The 22,310-nt window shown below is 39.7% G+C and overlaps 2 protein-coding genes across 3 annotated transcripts; one reads left to right on the top strand and one right to left on the bottom strand.

Moving 5' to 3' along the window:
* Window positions 1-1,117: 1,117 nt before the first annotated feature.
* coasy (CoA synthase) lies at window positions 1,118-10,188 on the top strand. Its single transcript, XM_014991171.2, has 10 exons — window positions 1,118-1,479; window positions 3,331-4,082; window positions 5,000-5,214; window positions 5,468-5,599; window positions 6,378-6,567; window positions 7,884-7,948; window positions 8,039-8,123; window positions 8,467-8,564; window positions 9,070-9,216; window positions 9,300-10,188. Exons 2-10 carry the CDS (start codon window positions 3,395-3,397, stop codon window positions 9,336-9,338), a joined length of 1,659 nt encoding a protein of 552 aa, XP_014846657.2. The 5' UTR covers window positions 1,118-1,479; window positions 3,331-3,394; the 3' UTR covers window positions 9,339-10,188.
* Window positions 10,189-10,271: 83 nt separating this feature from the next.
* LOC106920259 (myosin light chain kinase, smooth muscle-like) lies at window positions 10,272-21,540 on the bottom strand. 2 transcript variants are annotated; one of them, XM_088016361.1, is made up of 18 exons: window positions 21,330-21,540; window positions 20,775-21,189; window positions 18,541-18,687; window positions 17,679-17,837; window positions 17,460-17,579; window positions 17,114-17,158; window positions 16,869-16,999; window positions 16,629-16,785; window positions 15,328-15,636; window positions 15,159-15,255; window positions 14,259-14,462; window positions 13,968-14,185; window positions 13,004-13,127; window positions 12,579-12,731; window positions 12,299-12,428; window positions 12,080-12,161; window positions 11,805-11,945; window positions 10,272-10,828 (listed from the first exon to the last, which is right to left on the bottom strand). In XM_088016361.1, exons 2-18 carry the CDS (start codon window positions 20,923-20,925, stop codon window positions 10,623-10,625), a joined length of 2,574 nt encoding a protein of 857 aa, XP_087872487.1. In that variant the 5' UTR covers window positions 20,926-21,189; window positions 21,330-21,540; the 3' UTR covers window positions 10,272-10,622. The 2 variants fall into 2 exon arrangements, with proteins under 2 accessions (XP_087872487.1, XP_014846656.2); XM_014991170.2 differs by having other exon boundaries at window positions 20,775-21,194.
* Window positions 21,541-22,310: the final 770 nt, after the last annotated feature.

Consider the following 22,310-nt stretch of genomic DNA (forward strand, 5'->3'; position numbering starts at 1 on the left):
TTTTATTTGGCAGTTTGTGTTTGTAAATGCCATAAATTCCCCTGCTTAATGCTTTCCCAAGAGCCTTGGGCTAAAGAAAATAAATTACCCAGGAATTTCAATCATGACGGTTGTGAAACTCGTCCCAAACTTTTCTAAACTTGCCCTGGAGGAAATATTAACGCATGAACAATTTTCTTAACGTTTTTAATGAATAAATTTGTATTACATTAGTTCCAGCATAATACATTCTGTCGCCCTTTGGTTCTTCAAAAATTTAAAAATAAAAATAAAAACCTTCAGTGTAAACTAACTGTAGAGCAAGCAAAATTTAAATGTTATGTGTGAAGATAAAATCAGGATTACATATAAGCTGACAACCTATTTAACATCTACTCTCTAATAGCAGCAAAAAAAACAACTATAAAATTTGGTGACGCGAAAAATAGCACATAATACAAATATCTTAATGGTTAATGTTGCATATATAGTAATTTAAAACCAATAAATTAACAGTTTGTTGGAAGAAACTTGAAATTTACTACATATCCCACAATTCCCGGGGGTGTTTCAGTAGTTTCCTGAAATATTCTGTGGGTGCGCATCATTCTTAATCCGGCGAGTCAATCAGTACGCCAAGCGCGCCCAGCCTTGAAAGAAACATCTGAACTCCACCTCAACTACACCTAAGGAGGTTTGTAGACTTGTAGGAACAAAAAGAAAAACTTAAATAGATGTAATTTGTGTATTTGTCAGTAAGCAAGCTGACAAATACAGCTTGCTTACTGTATTTGTCAAAGACAAACACTATGTCTTTGAGCAAACATAGTGTTAAGTATAAATAAGTCAATAGAGAATACTGGCAGGAAGTAAAGGGACAGCGTTTAGATTTTAACGCTGTCAGTGGGTTGCTTTGTAATAACCACTTCCTACCGCCAAAAAAACGCATTTTATCTAAATTTAAGAGTTAAATTCCTCCCAGTCGGCGTCGTCATCGTATACCCGCCCCATCACCCGGCTGACTGCCACAAAATGCGACCCCTGTTCGTGAAACGTCACGTGACTATTAACAAATCAAGTGAGGGACCTGCTCCTTTTGTCATCTCCGGTGAGGAAGCCGGATAGACTCGATCAGAAGCGGCTTGTGAGGAGTTTATTTACGGAACCCAATACGGGGAGATGTGTTCACCGAATATTGGCATTCAATAAGAAATATCTATCTTGAATGCCGACATTAATGTTCGACAAAACAAATATTCTATGGGGAATAATTCGCAGACTCCACCTACTCGGTGTTCCGGCTGCGTGGAAATGATGCGGACCCCGTAACTTCAACCAGAAGGTGCCTCCTAGCTGTAAGAAACATAAGAGGAGTGTGAACTGGCTTAAAGTGTGTGTAAATGAAGGTTGTCCGATGAACAGTCAGCACAGTAAATATGTGTACAGCTGTGCATATGACGATTAGTCCGTTCTTCATGTCTCGTTAGCTTTCTTCATCGGGTAAGTAGCTGCTCAGTTATGTATGCAGTTAGCTGTCAGTTACAAACGACAGTTAAAGCTGTGTTTCTGGGCCTTAACATGTGTATGGGGCAAAAATGCAAATTAAATTATGGATGATAGATATAAAACACATTTAACTCGCTCCTATTGCTTTACGTTCAGTTTTCTTTGTGCAATTGTTTATGAAGTATGATTGTTGCTCTAAATGTGGCTAGCTAGTTGTGAGTAGGACTAATTTAAGGGACTATTTTATGACTTATTTAGTTTAAAAATGAGACCTCTTTGCCACAGCTGTTAACAGATTATATTAAATCCACACTGTAAAAGGTGACTGCATTTATTGTCGCACAGCTTTATGTATCGATTGGAAGTATTGATGTTAATCAGCAATTACTGAACGAATTTGGGGTTTTGATCTGTTGCCAGAATGACAAATTAAGAGTGCAAAGTGCACCACTCTGTTCACTCCTAAAGTGCATCTAAGCTTGGTGTTTGGACATTGTAACTCTGAGTTAAAATGTTATCTACCACTGTGTTTAAATATAACCAATTGCAGGGGTGAAAAAAAAAATCCTCCTTTAGTTTCTGTCTCCAGAAATCAAGGTGTTTGTCCCTGTGTGCATTTGCAAACTGTAATCTGGCTTTTCATGTTACATGACATGACACCACCCGTCAGTCAATCCAGCTGGTTTGTCAGCAGCTACTGAGCAATCAGTGGTTGCAATTTGTCCCAAAGTGAGACACTCCTTACCTGGAGGAACTGAACCTTCTTTACCTCTGACCACATTATTGGAGTTTATCATTACGAATGTGCTGCAGCCATTCAGACTTGAACAGCTCCACAATTCTCTTCCTGATATATTTTTGGGATTTAATTCACTGTTTAAATAATTGGTACTTGTTCTGTATGTAAACTTCCGATTTTAAAGACATTAATAAATAAATCTGTGACATACTCTTCCTCTACACTGCAGAAACACAAAATATTACCAAGTAATTGTGGTCTAGTTTCTCGTGCAAATATCTTAGAGCACTTCAAATAAGACAAAACTAACTCATAAGTAACTTTTAAACAACATATAGGAGCTTGTTTTAAGTCAATAATTCCTTAAAATGATAGAAAAAGCACTAGTTCCACTGGCAGATTAATTCATGCATATCCTGGGGAAAATGTCTTGAATTAATCTTCTAATGGAACTAGTAGTTTTTCTGCAATTTTTAGAAATTATTAACTTAAAACAAATTCCAATATCTTGCATAAAACTTATTTGTAACATAGTGTTTTATCTTATTTTCTGTGTACTAAGATATTTGCACTAGAAACTGTAGTGTAATTAATGTGGAATTTAGCAAATAGAAATCATTTTTGTGAGTTTGAAAAAGTTACTTGTGTCTTTTTATTCAGTGTAGATAAACTTTTGATTTCAGCTGTATTGTCCTTTAACAATATTAGCTTTTGCCTTATTTAAATAATACAAACTAAAGTTATGGTGTCTCAAAGTGTGGCCCGGGGGTCATTTGTGGCTCTTGAAAGGATTTCATTTGGCCCCTGACCACAAGTCAAGAATGGTAAACATTTTGGCCAACAAAGTAGAAAATAATTAATGACCCTCTTGGAAGCCCTCTTCATGTTTTGAATCTGTAAAGTTAAACAGATTTTGAAAAAGGAAAATGTTGTTGAGTAGAAACGAAACAAAAAAAAACAATCACAAACAAATGTTTGCATATTAATGAATTTTGTGGCCCACCAGGAGTTTAAATTTGCCCATTGTGGCCCCCAGGGTAAAAAGTTTGTACACCACTGAATTAAAGCTCTTTACCTATAATTTACCCCGCTTTTGTCTTCCTCAGTGAGCCGCCCACTGTGACTCTCCTCTGAGACTCCTGGGAATCCCTGTGATCATCAGACTCAACCATGTCCATGTTCAGCACAGGCATCCTTGTGCTGACATCTCCTCTCCAGACTCTCCCGTTGCGCATCGCTCCGGTTCTCAGCTCGGCCGCTCAGCTCGTCGACCGCACGCTGTACGTCCACCTCCATCCCGGCCTCAACCTGACCAGTGGGACCCAACCTCGACCCGTTTTCATTTCACCCGTAGTCGACCTGTCCACGCTCATCACTCGGCTCTACAACAACGCGGCGGACGTATGCGGCCACCTGGATGTTCGGGTTCTGCTCACTAACATCCGCGCTCAGCCGGCTGCCGGCGGCGGGAACGCGGCTCCGAACTGCCCCTTCCCCACACCGCAGCCTCTGTTTCACTCGCCAGACGTGGTGCTGACGGACTTTGTGCTGCAGGACCCGCATCAGTCCAATCAGGTCCAGCAGTGTCTGGAGAAGTACACTGGCCACTGCTATGTCTGTGGACCCGGTATCTCATCAGTGCTGCTTCATCCGCAGCTGGTAGAGCTGCAGGAGAAAGGGGACGAGCCAAAATGTGACCAAGAACAAAAGGCTGGACCCATGGAAACCTACAGCGATGTAGTGGTAGGAGGAACGTTCGACCGCCTGCATGGAGCCCACAAGACGCTGCTCAGCATCTCGTGTCTCCTGGCCAACAGGAGGTTTGTCATTGGTGTGTGCGACCAAGCAATGCTTAAAAGTGAGTGGTCCTTTTAAGACTTTAACAACATTTATTCATGAAAAGCTCTGATGGTAAAATGATGCAGCGCCTTGCAAAAGTATTCATGAATGCTACGACCACGTTATTGTATTTTGGGGGAATTTATGTGATAGAACAACTCAGAGGAAGATAAATTAATTAACAGAAGATAAATTATACTTGGTTTATGACGGTTTTTATTAGGGATGCACCATTATGAAAATCTGATCCGATATTAAAGTTGGTTTTATGACTAGGGCTGAAACACTCTATCAATCTATTATTTGACGACCATTTCAAGGATCATCTGATCCTTGAAATGGATCAAATCCATTGATTTGGATTTCCATTGAAATCCATTTTAATGGATCCTTGAAATGGATTTCAAGGATCCATTTCAAGAAATGGATCCTTGAAATGATCCATTTCAAGGATCATTTGATCCTTGAAATGGTAGTCAAATATTTCGGTAATCTGTTACTTATTATACAGACTCAAAAAAGGCAATTTACTGAAAGAAAAACACCTTCAAAGCAGTAATTGAGCAAAAAATAAGTACATTTTGCATTTAAGATTAAAAAAAAACATTTGTCTGTGATATGTTTTACCCAGAATGCTTCAAATGGCATAGATTTAGCTTCACCTGTTTAAAAGTTTTCTATTGAGCAACTTCTGAGATCCAAGTATTGATCAGTTGATAAAAACAACAACAGCAGATCATATTTAGAAGAAGCCATCAGGTCAAAAGGTTTCAGTCTCTACATGTGTTTTTCTATCGCATAAAATCCCAATAAAGTACCTTGAAATCTGCGACCGTAACACGACACAATACGGGAAATTTCGAGGAGAACGGATACTTCTGCAAGGCGCTACATGTGGGGAACTTCTGGCTGACTTTTGCTTCTCTCCGGTTTCAGAAAAAGTCCTAAAGGAGCTGATTGAGCCGTACTCTGTGCGAGTGCAGAGACTCCAGGAGTTTCTGCAGGACACCAAACCGTCCCTGCAGGTGGAGATCCTCCCACTTGAAGACCCCTTCGGCGTGTCCATCGTGGACCCCCTGCTGAAGTGCATCGTGGTCAGCGAGGAGACGAGAAAGGGCGGCGAGGCCGTCAACAGGAAACGCGCTGAGAACGTACGCTGCCCCGTTTCACTGAGTTCAAGGTTGCCTGATGTACTTTTGGAAGTATTTTGTACGATGTTTATTGTAATATTTTAGGCTGAACAGAACCTGAAATCAGACACGTTGTCACGGTGACGTCAGCGCAGGTCACTTGTACAGATTTCATCATAGATCCTTCATTCGTCTGACAGACAGCCTGAAATTGGAGATCACTTGGAGGCAGGTTGTAATATTTCTTTTCTTTTTTTTTTTTTACTTTAACTAGGACCTTCCACCTCTTGTCCTTCATGAGATCCAGGTGCTTAAGGATGCTCACCGCAACGAAATTGAGGAGGAGAAGATCAGCTCCTCCAGTCTACGCTCTCGTCTACTTGGCACCCTCCTTAACCCGCCTAAAGTAAGTTCAGCTTATTTTTTACAAATCCTGGTCAAACAAATAATATATAATCAGATATAAAGATGACTTTCGTTTATAATTATCATCTCGGATTAAGAAATTCTAAAAACAAAAAAGACAAAAAGAACTGGCTTCTTTATTTATTTGTTTATTGCTTCTAACACCAATAAATGTAATTTAACGATGTGAAAACATCAAAACGTATCAATAAACTTGAACATCATTACGTTGAAATATAATGATAAACCTAAAGCGCCTGTCCAAGCTATGACAGATTTTATATCATAAGATTTATTTCATTGATTAAATAAGCTCCTTTTCTTTTTTGTTACTTTTTTGCCACAATAAAACCAGTGAGCAAATTTCTTTCTGTTCTGCAAGAGTAAAAAACAGTTTTTTCTGTGTTTTCTGCAAAACAGGAATAAAAGCAGGCATATTGGAAAGAGCAGCTGAGTTTTAAATCCTTTGCTGAAAACTCGGACAGTTAATCTTTTAAGCTCGGTTTTATTGTGGCCAGTATAAAGTTTGAGGAAACGCAACAGCTTCCAGAACAAAGGTTAGAAACCTGGAGTCTGGTTTGCATGAGTGTGACCTAATCTCTTTGTCTGCCGCTGGTCATCCAGACGGTTTCCTCTGTGAGGCCGGGGAGCCTGTTTGACTCGACTCAAGGAGCCCTGACTGGTTTTTATTGTTGCTTCTCCTGCCTGGAGCCTCATTGAAATGTTCTTGTCATCTCATGGATTTTTTTTTTTTTTTTTTTTTGCCTCCTTTGCGTCAGGGTTCGCCTCACCTCCCTCCTACACCATATGTGATCGGCCTGACGGGAAGCAGCGGCAGTGGAAAGAGCTCCGTGGCCAAACAGCTGGAGGTTCTGGGCGCGGTTCGGATCGACTGCGATAAGCTGGGTCATGAGGTGTACCAGCCCGGTGCACACTGCTATCGGAGAGTGCTCGAAGTTTTCGGATCAGGTAGAGACTAGCTTTACTTTCAGGGCTTGTTAGAGCTGGCAGGTATCAGTAAAGGTGCTTATTAAACATGAATTATGTAGTGATGATGCTAATTTCCTTGAAAAGTATTTCCTGATACATACGGTAGTTGCAGAACACCCATTGAATGTTTTCACATTTTGTCACGTTGTAGCTACAACCATCAGTGTATTTTTAAGTGATATTATGTGTATAATTCTGAACTGGAACAAAAAAACACAGGGATTTCCAAAAGTATTCATACCATTTGTACATTGTTCATATTTAATCCCAATGCAAACAACACAAATTAGTACTTTGTAGTGGCTCTGGTTGATTGTTTTGTATTGTTGTTCTTCTGTGTTTTTTTTAATTATTATTTATATATTTAGTCTGACTAGGTGATATGGCTTATAATGAAATCAGATTTTTTTTCTCATACCAAATTTGATTTCTTATTTTTCTCACTTTCTTTTCTTAGAAAGAAATTACAAAATGGCAGAAAATGTTTTCACAAACTGGATTTTATTTCAATCGTCCCTTCTGTGAGTTGACCTGAATTCTAAATAATTAGAAGCCATGAAATTCGCTTGTCATATAAGTTAGTTGACTTTGGGTGGCTTAACATCCTCCAAGTGCATTGGTGTGGGGGAAAAAAATCCAGATTTTCCTCAAATTAAATCTTTAAAGACAGAAAAAAATGATTTATCGTCCTACCGTAGTATTTAGTTCCCCTAATCCTGCTTCTGACAAGCTTCTCTGTCCCTGCCAAAGAAAATAATTCCCGCAACATGATGCTGCCACCACCATGTTTCACGTTTGTTTGCATTTAGCCCAGAAATTTCAGTGGTGGTCCATCCTGATTAGAGTACCTTCTACATGTTTGATTCGTGTCCTGCATGACTTTGTAACAATGACTATATCCACTTCCACCTGAGCTGTGGATCGCTGCAGCTCCTCCAGAGTTGCTCTCATCCGTCTCACTTCTGCCACAAGTTCTTAATTTCGGTGTGAAATTTGACTGGGATATTTAAATATATATGCTTCCATCTATTTATATATATATATATATATATATATATATATATATATATATATATATATATATATATATATATATATATATATATATATATATATATGATAAGCATTCCCCTCTGCAGTTTAGTTGTATGTTAGGAGATTTGCAGATGAGTCATAAACTTTCCACTTTTGTTTTATTACTTACTTATTTGAGTTTTTAAAAGTAAAGAATGTCAACTTGGGAGAAATGTCGCTTCCAGAGTTTCTTTAATTCAGAATTAATTTCTTTCTTGCAGAAATTCTGAATGAGGACAAAACCATCAACCGGCGAGTTTTAGCATCAAAAGTATTCGGGAACCAGGTATTTCAGCACCGGATGTGTCGCATCGCAATTCTCTGCAAAGTGCAGCTGTTCTTTTGCAACTGATTTAAAGGTGATGTTTGTTTTCAGGCGCGGTTAAAATGTCTGACAGACATTGTGTGGCCTGAGATTGCAATTCTGGTCAAGCAAGCAGTAAACCAAGCCAGGAAAGAAGGTAATGTATTTAATTATTTAAGCTGCTCACAGTTCTTTCCAGTGTTTCTGTCTGAGTGAAGCTGGTTTTTGTATTTTTGCTCTCTTGAATCCTTATATTAAAAGCCGAATCATTCTTACGTTCGTGCTTTTGCTGTGATCTGCTAGAATCGGTTTGACAGAAACTTTTATAACAAAAATGTGAGAAGCTGGAACAAAAATTGCGAAAGTTAATGTATAGATAGAGTTGATGTGAACGTTTGATCCCAACAACAAACTTTTAATTGCGTGTTGCATGCACCGTCACGCTTTCAGCCACAGTATGGTCTTGTCCCTAAAATAATTTCTTCTTTGTTGGTTTTCAGGTAGGGGGGTTTGTGTGGTGGATGCAGCTGTTCTTCTGGAGGCCGGCTGGATAGACTTGGTCCACGAGGTTTGGGTCATCATCATTCCTGAGGAGGAGGTGATGATTTCTTACCTACATTCTCAGTGACACAAATAGAAGCAGCACTTATACAGACTTTAATAGCTGCAATACAGTTTCACATACAACTGAGAATCTGTGGCAAAACTTAGGATTCCTGACCAGAAGCTCTACATCCAAATGGACTGAGCTTGAGCCCATTTGAAAAGATGAATTGGCAAACATTTGGAGTCTAGACGAACAAAGCGTTAGCTAAAAGTTTGTCTTCAGATTTATAGAAGAAGTTGAAACTTTGCATACATTGAAGTCTGTCTCTGGTTGTCATGTGACAAAATGGGAAAAATTTCAAAAGGCATAAATACTTTTTCAAGGACCAAACGCCATTAAACATTCGGTTTGAACATTTCATGCATTAAGTTTTAATATGTGGTAACCTTTTTTGTGTTTCTTTTACAAAATGCCACTAGAGTGCACCAGAGTTTCTAAACTTATCTTTGCTATGAAACTGATGCTTTTTTTTTTTTTTTTTGGCGATTCTATCCAGGCTGTGACAAGAATAACCGAACGGGACGGGGTCAGCAAAGAAGATGCCCTCTGCAGGCTGCAGAGTCAGTGGCCAAGCAGCAAACAAGTCAAGTATGCTAACGTAGTGCTGAGCACTCTGTGGGAGTCAGAGGTCACCCGGAAACAGGTCAGACACTCATCATCACGTCAGTCATTTCATGAAGCAGTTGCATGCAATTTAAATTAACTTTTTTTTTTTTTAATTTAAAGGTACTTAAAGCTTGGAATCTCCTTCAGAAGAGAATCTAGAAGACAGAGGGACGATAGACAATATCTCTGGATTACATCAGCTTTGACTTGTGGAGAGAAAACGCAGAAGGAAGTGTGTGTGCATGTGTGTGTGTGTGCGTGCGTGTGTGCTTGTCGCCAGTGACCAATCCACCGGAGGAAACACTGCCTTAAACAAAACATGAGGACAGTCATCATGCATCTCTAGCTAACCAAGCAAGCTCCCTCACTTTATTCAAGAACCCAGTGCCTGAGCCTCTGCAGAGGTTTTTAAGTGTCATTTCATGTCCAAGATGCTTAATTTAAGGATGAATGTGAGAAAGTCAACTTGGAAGCGAAGATAATTTAGATTTTAAATGAGTAATAACCAGTGAGGTTTAGGTCAGATTAAATTTTTTTTTTAAGTTGTCTTTAAATGATCAGTGAACATTACATATTTCAACATTCGTGTTCTTGGCTGTATCCAATGTTAATACTATAAATTACTAAGGTATTTTATAGTTCAGAAATATGTGGATGCTAATTTGTAAATAAATCCTTATTTCACAAATAGGCATTACTTAAAGTCTCTCATTGAACTTTGTAATTGTTTTCCAGAAAGGAGAAATTAAAAAAAAAATGTTTTGGGGAAACTGGAGTGGATTCTCCGAGATCCAATCTGAATCAGCGCATGTGTTTGGTCTGAAGTGACAGAAAAATTGCTTATATTTAAACAAGACAATGTCTAATAACTTGAGGTTTACAAAGAAAAAGTATAGAAATCTTGTAATTTGGGCATTCTTGGTTCTTGAATCTCAATTTTGCTTTTATTGTATGTCATCTTACTGCATCATACAAAATAACACTAAAATAAATTTTCTATCAAGTAAAATTTTCCTCATTCATTTGGACAAACTTGCAGCAGAACTTTAAATTTTAAGCCCTCCAAGTGTTGTACACATTTAATGAACCAGGTTGTGTTGTTTAAGAGTCTTTATTTCAGTGCTTTTATAAAACTTATGTAAACAATATTGTAATATACAAATGCATCTGTATTGCCATTGATAAAATTCCAATCAATTTTATCAATGGCAAAATTGATAAAATTTTGCCATTGATATTTTACCTTGTCCTTAAAAAAAGACTTTTCAACCATATCTGAGGAATACAAAGTGTGAATCTCTAGCAAAAATCTAACTTTCCTTTCAACAGAATGGCACCGCTGTCATGCAACACATTTGTGACTTCAGCCATTTGTGTCCTCTAAAATAAAACAAGTGTCCATGTAGCGGCCTAAACGAAGCAAATCCACAAGTGCACACTCTCTCACAGTTTGACTTTCAGCTTTGCAGAGCACATCGCCTCCCCGAGCTTGTTTTGGGCTCTGCACACGTAAATCCCCGAGTCAGAGAGCGCCAGATCAGCCACCACCAAAGAGCAGAGGCCGTCATCGTCCTGCTGCAGCCTCACTCTGCTCGAGTCGCTCACCGGCTCCTCGTCATGAAGCCACTTCACCTCAGGTTGTGGGTAACCTGTGATTTGGGGGGAAAAAAACGAAAAAAAAAAAACGATTAAACAGAAACTGTTTCTTGGTTTTATGCAGCAGGGCAAATATCAGTTTCTTAATTGATTTCATACTTAAATTGAAAGCAACCCAAGATCTTTTGTTCCAACTCTTCAGGCCTCTGTTAGGATGGTAAATGTCATCTATATTAAAAGTGTTTGTCATTATATAACTGCGTTCCAGTCACAATTGTTGCTCACCTGTTTTGCACCTATGCATCACTGACGACTTTTAAAGTTCATACATAATTGAGTCACTTATGCAGAAGACAATCTGTATTGCAACACACAATTTTGTGTTCAAATGGAGTCTTCAGGGTAAAAAACTAAAGGGTTTTGTGTTAAAATTCAGATGTGCTATGGATCGCCTTTTTGAGGTTTTGTTTTAGGAAGGTTGAAGTCTGCTTGTGTCCTGCTTTGACTTTCCATTCGCGCCAGTCTCCTGTCAGAATCTGAGCCAGTTTCAAAGAGACATTTGGAGAAATAATCTGAGATTTAGAGAAACTCTTCAAAAACAATTAAAAAAAAAATACTGAACCAAATTAAATTGCCCAGTTCTATCTGAATACTAACTTCGACATCCACATTTAGCATCAAACCACAAACCAAGGTGTTATTCTACAGATTTTAAGTACTTTATATCTTTTTTCTGCCTAACTTTTTTTTTAAATCTGTTTTGGACCTGTGACTTTTTTGTTTTTTAGATTTGAGCAGTTTTCGAACGGTAGTCAGCTTTTGTGTTGTTCTTACTTTTACAGCATCAAATCCACCCTGAGTTTTTCCATAGTTTGGTTGTTTGGAGACCTAAATCTCATTTCATTCTCATTCCCACTTTAAAAGAATGCTGTCCAACAAACAATTCACACCAAGTATCTCATTCTCTGCCGTTTTGCTCCTTGAGAACCTATTTTGGATCTATAAAGAGCATCAGTGCTCCGTCAGTACCGTCCACCAGGCATGTCAGCTGAGCGGTCTCTCCCTGGTGAAGGGTGACGTCCTTCAGGGCCTGCTGGAAGTGTGGCTCAGTCTGCAGCTGCTTGTCCAGCGACTGGATGGCCTCCTCTGCCTCGTGGCTCCACACTGGCTCTGAATGGACGACGAAACGGAAACAAGGCCGCGGTGATCAGAGGAGCGTAAACTTGAAGTGACAGCCCCCAACTGTGAGTCATTTGGCGTTTGCGAGGAGATCTGGGACGAAAGAAGGCATTTGTGTCCGTTACCCTCCGAGAAGCTGCCAGGAGAATCCGTCTTGCTGGTGAGGTTAGCCATCCGGTTCAAGGCCAAAACAGCTTGGCCAGTTTTCTGTAGGGTGAAAGGAGGAACGGTGACTCATGACCAACGCCGCTCGCAGCCAGGCTTTGAGTTTGTAGGCTTAAACTAAAAACTCCTCAGAGGAGACATGTTTAGGAAATGCATCGTCTGTCCTCCTCTGGGTCTACCTTCCACTTGCGTCTGGCGAGGAAGCGCTTCATCTTCTCTTTATTCAGAGACTTGGTGGGTCTGCGGGTCAGAGGGGTGAAGGAAGCCATCCAGGAGTGCGCGAGGGCCTCTGTGCATGACACCCTAGATCTTTTATCAAAAAATGGGCAGATATTGAGCAGTAACAAACGTCAGAGCCTTACCTTCATTCTTCAATCAAGCGTAAAATACTCCTTTTAGCCGTTTTGTAATCAGTATTAGCTGAACATGTGATCATTTGAAAACATAAGGCAGACCAACCTTCGGTCTTTCTTCAACAGGGAGCTGATGAAGTCCTTGGCCTCATCAGAAATGTCTTCAAAACTTTCCGGGTCGAACTCAAAGCTGGCTGCTGTCACCAGTGCTAAAGTCTCAGCGTCGTTGTCTCCCTGGAAGGGAGATTCTCCGCTGAGCCTGGATCACAGACGGTGAAAAAAACAGGCTCAGACAAGCTCGCCTTGAAAGGTAGCTATTATTTTCCTGCGGCCAACATTTCTACTTGGAAGAAAGTTAGTTTACAACTGATAACACAAGATAATGTTCTCTCTCAGCAGGTTCTGCTCCTGTTGGAGAACCAGCAGATGGTGCCAAATCTGCACCTACTCAGACACTCTGAGCCGCAAGCTTTTGAAAAAGACACAGTGCTGCGTTCAAATTCAAACGATCACCGCCAAAGTTCAGCTTACAAGATGAAGCAGATGACGCCGATGCTCCACATGTCGGTTTCAAATCCGACTGGCTCGTAGTTGATCACCTCGGGAGCAACGAACTCTGGAGTGCCGTGCATCACCATCAGAGGTTTACCGTCCTCTAAAGGAGGAGAGAAAACAAAAACGATCATTTGCAAAGAGTCATTCCTCATGTTAGGACCTCCTCTAACGTTCACCGCTTTCCAACAGCTTTCATCCTCCCTAAACTCAGGAGGAAGTATTTATTGACATGACAAATGATGAGAAATATTTGGAAGAAGGTGGTGGTGGTCAGAGGAGATCGAAATGTGGCAGAATACAAGTTTATTTATAAAGCACATTAAAAAAACGCAGCTTAATGCTGAGGGATGCTTTTCTTTAGCTGTGACTGAGAAGCTGAGTTGAAGGAGAAAAAAAAGGGTTAAATAAGAGTCATTTCTTGAAGAAAAACAAGATGCTGCCAAAGATCCAGCAGGACAATGACCTTAATCATACAGTAGATGATTTGGATCAAAGTTTGTTCATCTGGTGGAGTGTCTCCTGCCAGGCATAAACATCAATTTTTTACATTTTAGACCTTTTCAGCAAAATAATTTAAGATTTGATCCAACAAGAGAGTCTTTAATTGTCTGTACAGAGAACAAGGTACTTTAGTTCCGTTTTCCTGAAATAGTTTCACTCTGTCGTCTATAAAAAGACTTGTTGCGACATAACTGCTGTTGTAGAAATCTAGCCATTTGAGACGCCCTGATGTTATCTTTGGCATGCAGTCAAGGCTGTTCTCTTCCAAGGTTGCACATATAAAGGATACTAAAATATTTGACAGTGTTTCATATGTTAAAATCTAAAAAAAAACAAACAAAGGAAACACTATATTTTATGTGTAATATATAAAGTTGACGTTTATCTGACAAAAGAAAAGATATTAAAAATGTACTTATTAGATCATCTTCACATTTACCTAGCTCCCTGGCCAAGCCAAAGTCAATTAACTTGATCTGCGTGCCGGATGTGTTCACGCAGACGATGTTCTCCGGTTTGAGGTCCAGGTGGATGATGTTCTGCTTGTGCACGTACTGCATGCCCTCCAGGATCTGCTGCACGTAGCGAGCGCTGGTGAGTTCTGTGTGCTCAAAGTTTTCGTCCACGATGCGTTCAAAGAGTTCCCCGCCGGCGACGCTGGGAAGACAAAACACAACTCAAGGACCCGGTGGTTCGGATGTGAAGCAATCACCAGATAAAGGTTACTTACTACTCCATGACCATGACCAACTCTGGACGAGTTTCGTACGCAGCCTGACACTGGACTATCTTTGGGTGGTGAAGCTTGTTCATTATTTGAATCTCTTTGCGAGCTTCTGCCTTGTCCTTGGCGGTCCGGGCTCGGTAGAACTTGGCTGCAAACTCTTTGCCAGTCTCTTTGTCGGTCACTCGGTACACCTGTCCGAACTTCCCACTTGAATAATGAAAAGTGAGATTGTAATGGAAAATTTTGTTTTTAGCCTCATTTCATTTTTGATGGAACTGATTATACTTTTTAACCATTTATTTACTGATTATATCTGCTGTGTTTTTATATTTCTGCAAGATGTGTTTTTCCATTAAAGAAGTTTTCAGATAATGTTTTCCGCAGCTGTGACAGTATAAGAGACCCGAAGACATCTTGGGTAAAATGCTTGATCTGGTAATTGTCTTAAAGGACTGTTATGTGTGGAATGTAGTTTGTACCCCTGTTTGACCTGAACCCGCGAGTAACTGACAAAGAAGAATTAGGAGTTTCTCCTGAAATCCTTATCGCCTCTCTTTCCTGCCATGAAAATCGTCCCCTTAAAGAGGTGAGGGATAGTTTATGAGGTTCATAAGGATTGTCTCTGTGGTCCATCTGGCAGTAGAGATAAGATCAGACTTTGGGTGGGTCGTTCCCTTGCAGTGACTATACAACGATGTGATGTGACTGCGTTCAGTGAGACAAGTCTTTGAACGGTTTTGTCTTCAAATAAAGAAATTTAAAGACAAAGATGAATCTTTCTCTTATTATTGAAACAGATTCTCATTCTTTGATCAATGAAATCTCCATAACGAGATCAAGCAGCATTATGAATTGCCTTCATGCATGAATTAATGTTATTGAGAAAGAAAAACGCATACTTACACCCCAAGCTTCTCGTGCACATTGTAGTGATCCTTGACTTTGTGTTTGGTGTCAATAGTCACCGTCACATAGGAGCCAGGCTCATCTTTGTTTTCCTCTTTAAGCAAAAACAAAGTCAGTTTTCAATCTGAACAGACACTTCTATCAACAGTACCAGCACATCACTCACTTGAGGTTGCCATCTTGATGTACGGAGTCTCCTGGCTCGGGTCGCTGGTACCTGCGACGTTCCAGGCTCTAACTCTGAACTTGTACCGTTCCAGAGGCTCCAAACCTGAACAAATGTGGCTCGAGGTGTTCTTACACCTACTTATTTTAGTCCAGCTTCCAGGCTCTATGGGGCCGTCTTGAAGGGCCTCTACGATGTAACCCAACACAGCTGTGCCTCCGTCGTAACAGGGGCCCGTCCAGGACAGAACCAAGGATTGGGTCGAGATCCTGGAAGCAACAGGTTGGGACGATGGGGGAGTGGGTCGATCTGAAAAGCAAAGTGGATTTTTCTAAACCTGTTGAGTAAATATACATCACACCATTGGGGTGGCAGCAAATGAACTTTTACATCTCAAAGTTTAACTGTTGAGCATAAATGGGTAGAAAAATTTTTTGAGTGAATCTGACAAAAGCAATATTGGGATGGCAGGTTGTCAGGCTCAGTGTACCTCCAAACATGCATGTTTTGTGGGTTTTTTCGTCCCCCATAATATGTATTTGTTAGTATCCATCAGAAAAGGTCAGAAGGAGGGAAAGTGGTATCACAAATGTTCACCTATGTGGTCCAATTCAACAGATGAGTTACTCCAGCTCAAACTGCAGACGAAGCTGACACTGGTTCTGGTAGAAAAGTGTTGGAACCCTGCATTGCCGTTTGTTGCTCAAGGGGCTTGGTAGCAGGAGACCAATCAGAGTATGTATGCTAACCACTCTGGAAGTGCCCTCAATGAACAAGCACCAGAACTTTACCACCAGAAGGAGGAGATCTGGTTTATTAAATGTTTTCTTTTAAATCACTTGATTTTCCCAGTAATGCTGCTAACCTGGGCAGCACATGGTACCATGGGGATCAAACAAGCCATCACATGCAGTATGATGCTGTGGGTCTTGCCATTGATATGGATGTTACTTTGACACATATGGTTGTAGATTGTGGATATCTTTTCAAATAAACCATATTTTTTGATGACTGGAACCTCTTTCTGCAGATGGCTTAGAGTCGACCAAATATCCCAGATCCCAACCCAATCCTTATCCGTAAAGGCAACACCTCTCCAATTACAGAATCATTTCCTGCAAATGTCTTGGTACCAGATATCACAGCACACCTTCACTGGAGTCAGGTCAGGCTGTTTGGCTAGCAAAAGTGGGGACAGAGGCCCATTTTATGTTTTTGTTGAATTCTCTGCATCTCTACAGTATAAATATTCATCAAATGCTTGTATTTATTCATGTAGAACATTAGATGTCCAATCCCACCTATGACACTGAGCGACACCGTGTGCTGAGCGGAGCCGTGTCTGTTTCGGACAACCACAGTGTACGAGCCCGTGTCTTCTGGAGCGGCTTCAGAGACCTCCAAACTGCTCTGGGTCTTCTCGTTCTTCACGGTCACCCTGGAGCCTCCTGACACCACCTGGAGAAGGAAAAGGTCGGTTTTAGAGTCTGAAAGCACAGATTTGGGTTCACCACAATTATCTGAGTCTGTAGCAGTTTTACTTTGGCTCTGTTGTAAATCCAGCAACAGGCCACGGGAAGAGAGCTGCTCTTGAACACACAGCGAAGCCGAGCCTTCTGACCCACACAAACCTCCACCTTTTCTGGTGGGTCTACAAACTTCACTGGAGGACCTGAATTCAACGTAAAATCAGGTTAGAAAACACCCAACATTTCAGCAGGATTTGGAATCAAACAATGGGAACTCTGACTGAGCTCAGCTGCTTACTTGTAAATGTCACACTTACCTTTGCTCGGGGAAGCTTTTGTTTGAAGTCTGCAGTCTCTGATAACTGTGGAGAATAAAGAAGTAGGTGGGCTTACAGTTAGGTGTCATGATAGGTGAATTTGAAGAGAAACCAACCAATCACGAAGCAGCAGTCATGATTGGTTGCAGAAGCAAACAAAAGCACTGAATCAATCAGCCAGAATTAGATCTTTCCTGACCAGATGGGTAAATTTTGTCTCCACTTGTGAGTCCTGCTTATTGGGATTTATTTCATATGAGAAGATAAAACAAAATAAAATGAAATTGTTTCATGCTCTTAAAGCAATTAGATTTTAAATGACGAAAAAAACAAGTTAATAATCTACCTTGATCTCTTTCTTTGTGTTGCCGTTCCCCTTCAGTGTTTTCACAAGACTCCGATTCCGATGAGACATCGTTGCACGGCTCATGGCTGCTTGATGTGGGGATTTCCTTTGTTCCGGCCTCTTTTGTAAAACACAGTGACATGGATTTTGTGTAAATAATTCTCCTCAATAGGCTCGTATTGATTGATACCGGTTCTACTGGTCCTCGTGTGTTTTTACCTTGTCCTTTAATATGTAACAGAGCGCTGCTGGTTGCCTTTCCGGCACTGTTTTCGGCCAAACAAGTGTAATCACCAGCATGTCCGCTTGAACACTGAGTCAGGGTCAGACTGGCAACGCTATTTTTAAAGGAAGTTCTACCTGCAGTCACACCAACACCTAAGCAAAAAGAAGGATATGTCTAATAAGTTAAATTTAAACACTGGAAAAATGCAGAAAAATCCCATCCTTTACTTTAATCACATTTACCAACAGGAAAATATTCCAATTGTTGTTCAACATGCTATAGTACCAACAGAAAAGCTCTTCAGCGTTTTTCTCAAACAAACAGAGAGAGGACGATCTTTGACCTTCTCTCCAGAATGTCTTACTATCTTTTTTTCAGATAGAGGACAACAGATTTTGTGTCTGTTGGATCAATTCTGTGCAGATTTGGCCATATGTTTCGGATTATTCGCCTTCTGACGGACCAAATGATGATCCATTTTCAGAAGCCACAAGGTACTTTCTTTAACATTTCAGAAAGAGTTTATGAAGCCACATGCTAACAAGTTATACTTGCGCCACAAGAAAACAGGAAGTCCTGGATTACTCATACAATAGTTCCTATAGATAATGATCAACTTAAAATTGTTAAAGAATACATTTCAAAAAAGGCTTTAGTTAAGCACATTTTAAAGGTGCTAATGAGTTTAGCAACACTTATTACTCAACATATGTTGACTACACAGCTTATACTCAAAGTAATGGTTATATTTATCAAAGGTTTTTAGTGTTTAGAGCAATAAAGGTTTTACAAATTTTTCAGGGATGCCAATAATTGTGGAGGATGTGTATCATTTTGAAACATTGCATCACTCACCATTGTGCAGCCAGGAAACATTCAGCGGCTGAGTTCCTGTGATAACACCCTGAAATGTAACGTCGCCTCCGACGCAGACCGAGCAATCCCTGATCGATTCCTTAAATTTGGGTGCTTCCAAACTCTGAGTCATTCCTTGTTTGACACCTTTGAAGAAAAGTAGATACTTCAGCATGTTGAGTCATGTTTTACTTTTTGTTTTTCACTGACCAACCAGCAAGAACCAGCTCATCTAAGTCCTAATGTATCAGTTTTGTTTTTTTTAAGATCTCTACATCTAGCAAAGTAGATGCCTGAAGAGATTACACCTCCATAACCGCCGATCAAAATGTTTGGAATGCTGCAGAGGTTGTCATTTAGAAATCTGAAACTAATGTAAATATTCAGTTGGATTAATTATATCTGACATTACAGTGGTGGTCTTTAAAGTGTGGGAGTTTTTCAAGGTGTTTACGAGCTTTTCCCCACAGATGTACAGATGGACTGATGTTGGAATGTGGAACAGGGTGGGCAATGGGTGGTCACCGAAGGATAAAGGAAGAAATTCACTCTGTTAAAGCTGGTGTATGTTTAGTGAAGAATGCGGGTGGGGGGGGGATGTCGCATGTTGGACTAAAACCATGTTGGAATTTAGCTGAAAACAGACCTGGATGCTTCTCTTCTCTTCCTGGAAATCCTCAACATACCTGCTTTTATTTTAAGCTTAAAGTACCGGCAGGAAGTTTAGTGGGTTGGAGAAATGAAGAGTCACAAATTCCTTTCTACATGTGGCACTGATTAAGTTGATTTCTTAAAAAAAAAAACTGCTAGTGATTTGTCAAATACAAACAAAATTTTAACTAAATTATTTAAACTTTTTTGGAAGCGTATCACAAAAGATTTGGGCCTGCAAATTGCAGGGTTGTGAACCTGTTTTATCACCATGCTGCATCCAGTCTTCTTTTGGGGAGACTCTGTAAATGTTTAGGAACAGAGACGACCAAATGTTTACTCTTGAGTAATAGGTCTGGACTCCAGGCGTCTCTTTTTAGTCCCAAACTCTTGGCGTTTTAATAGATGCAGGCTGTCATTTTGCTCTATCGTAATAAGCAGAGCAGAGTTCAAGTATCTCACAGATGTACAAGTTATGCAATGTGGAAAAAAAATGTGCAAGAGAACCCTTATGGATTGTGAACTAAAATTTAATAATTTGAATTATACTCACTTTTTCTTAAGTTAACTCAGGAATGAAGCAGATTTACAACATTTGGTCTGCGATACTTAAGCTTTAAATTTTGTCACATTTATCACATTATAATCACACACTTGAGTGCATTTCATGGTCCAACAAACACATCTGCATAAGCACAAAGTGGAAAGAAAATTGTGCATCATTTACTAAAATCTTCAACAAAAATCTGAAATGTGTGGCATGCATTTATGTCTAGCCACCAACTTTTGCAGCAGCTACAGCCTCAAGTTTTTGGGGGTATGTCTCTACCAGTTTTACCAATCTAGAAACTCCTTCAGATTGGATGAAGAACATCTGTGAGCATTAATGTTCTTACCAAAGATTCTCAATTGGACTTAGGTCTGGACTTTGACTGGGCCATTCTAATATACGACTGCTTCAATCTAAGCCGTTCCACTGTAGCGCTACCTGCATATATTTAGGATCGTTGTTCTGCTGGAAGTTAAATGGCACATATTTGGACTTTTTTTGTTTGTTTTGTTTTGCTAATAGGGTGATTTTGGAAGACAGAAAAAGAAAGCAAATGAACCACATTTTTAGATTATATTTGTAACTAATATCCAAAACTTTCACTTTGACTTCACAATTATCCACTAATTTCTGTTGGTCTTCCTTCTGGATCTTTAAAGATTTCTCTTTAATTTAGAAAATGTCACTAAAATCCTTAAAACATCTAAACAGTGGCATTACTACAATGGCATTTCTCTTCTTCCCATGCACCCCAAATTTTAAAAACATAAGTTACATCCTAAATTTAAAATAAGCTACTATATATTTTTTTTTTTATAAAACATAAAATTTGCAGCTTTTCTTTGTATTGAATCAAAAGTATTCAGCCATTCTTGTTTTGGGCTTGTTCTGTCATTGAAGAGATGGATGTCAAAATAGATGTTTCAGTTTGAATGTTTTTGGTCCACAGATGATTATAAAATGATCTCACTACAAGCTGTTAGAAAAAAGCTTTGAAAACTGAACTTGATTTTACAGTTTACTGAGATTTTACCTGTTGCAGATGAACATCTGAACTTGTTGTTTCCTGTTATTGTCCTGCTTGTGGTGTCCAGTCCATTCTGTTTCTGCTTCCCTCCCTGAGGCTTGAGGGCCATCCGGAAGGTGGACACGTACGTCTTCGGCTTCTTATCGTCCTTGTCCATCTTTCAGTCAGAACAAGAAATCACCAGCTGTTGCACATCTGTGAGTCCTGCTCTTTCCCCCCTGCCTGAGGGTTTTGGTTTGATTTCCTCACTTTAAAAGCCCAAAGTGAAAGTTGGGTGCAACTTCACAGCTCTGTCTATATTCGCACATCTTCAGAGAGAGCCTCTGTTTTCTCTCTGCCCCACACAGTACATGTGCAGGAAACAGGCAGATTTATCGGGAAGGCCAATCAAAAACACAGATGTCCAGCCCCCGCTGGCCCTCTGTGCTGAAAAAAGGGACGGGAAGAGTAAGAGAAGGAAGTGAGTGGGTGAGGGAAAGCATTCAACCTGAAGACAAACCGATAGCAACAAGATGGGGAAAGAATAAGAAATCAGAAAAAGAGGATTAAGAGCAAAATTACCTCTAAAAAAGGTTCCCCCGTTCAAATCCAATCTCTGCTGTCAGCTCGTCTCTGCCATTGTACTTTTTGTCCTTCTCCCTTCTCCCTGTAAACACTCAACAAAGCGTTGCGTGAGCTGTTGTAACAGAGTCGCAGTGAGGAAACAAGAAGAGCCAGTAGAGCAACTATGTCAAAGCCTTTATTCGACTGTGTAGTGAGAAAATATCTACAAAAATCTCTGAAATGGCTTTTAGTCTGATTGCAGGAGTAAAAGTGGAGAGCAGGGATGATGTGACCTCAGAGGTTTGCCCTGAACAATGGGCCCTTTTTTTTGCAAATTATATTCAAATAGATGCTTTCAAGGTGTGTCTTAAGTTACGTTGTGAACATGTGTTTGCCACTGGCTACCTTTATCTAGTCTAAGTATTCAAATGATGTTCATAGTGCCTGGAAGACGTTTTCCTGCCTCTTCAACTTTTTTTCTTTTTTTTTACATTTTGTTACATTACAACCACAAACTTCAATGTATCTTATTGGATTTTTGTTTTGACAAACACACAACGTGGGCCGCGTCCTTTCTTCTTCTTTTTTTTTTTTTTTTTTTACAAATAAAAATCTTAAAAGTGTGGTGTGCATTTGTTGACGTTCACACTTGTTTATTTCAGACAAAAGCAAGCAAGAAAGAAAAAAATAAAAATAAATTATCATGTCCAATGACATGCAATGTTACGTTATCCGTTTGAAAAGGAGCAGGTAGAAGATACAAGATCTTATTTCCTGCTCCACTCATAAACTTGTAAACATTTAAATCTCCAGACACCAAATAAACTTAAATTATTTCCACATTACATAACACTTAAATCTCACATTCTCATCTTTAAATATACAAATATCAATAGCATTTTTGGTCTTTGAAACACTCTTATACATCTCATACTACATATTTCCCAATAAGCTCCTTTTAAACAGTTTTTTAAGCAAGTTTATACTTCTACTGTGTTT

This window comes from Poecilia mexicana, unplaced genomic scaffold (assembly GCF_051168715.1).
Source record: "Poecilia mexicana isolate PSO_F unplaced genomic scaffold, ASM5116871v1 scaffold_19, whole genome shotgun sequence".
In the NCBI taxonomy this organism is placed as follows: Eukaryota; Metazoa; Chordata; class Actinopteri; order Cyprinodontiformes; family Poeciliidae; genus Poecilia; species Poecilia mexicana.

Bases quoted from the DNA above. Each gene is read 5' to 3' on its own strand.
- coasy (XM_014991171.2), top strand. From the start codon at position 3,395: ATGTCCATGTTCAGCACAGGCATCCTTGTGCTGACATCTCCTCTCCAG. The intron at 7,949-8,038 runs GTATTTCAGCAC...GTTTGTTTTCAG, and splicing joins CAAAAGTATTCGGGAACCAG to GCGCGGTTAAAATGTCTGAC. The intron at 8,565-9,069 runs GTGATGATTTCT...GATTCTATCCAG, and splicing joins TCATCATTCCTGAGGAGGAG to GCTGTGACAAGAATAACCGA.
- LOC106920259 (XM_088016361.1), bottom strand. From the start codon at position 20,925: ATGGACAAGGACGATAAGAAGCCGAAGACGTACGTGTCCACCTTCCGG. The intron at 17,580-17,678 runs GTAAAAACACAC...GTTTTACAAAAG, and splicing joins GTTACATATTAAAGGACAAG to AGGCCGGAACAAAGGAAATC. The intron at 12,429-12,578 runs GTTGGTCTGCCT...TTTTGATAAAAG, and splicing joins CTGTTGAAGAAAGACCGAAG to ATCTAGGGTGTCATGCACAG.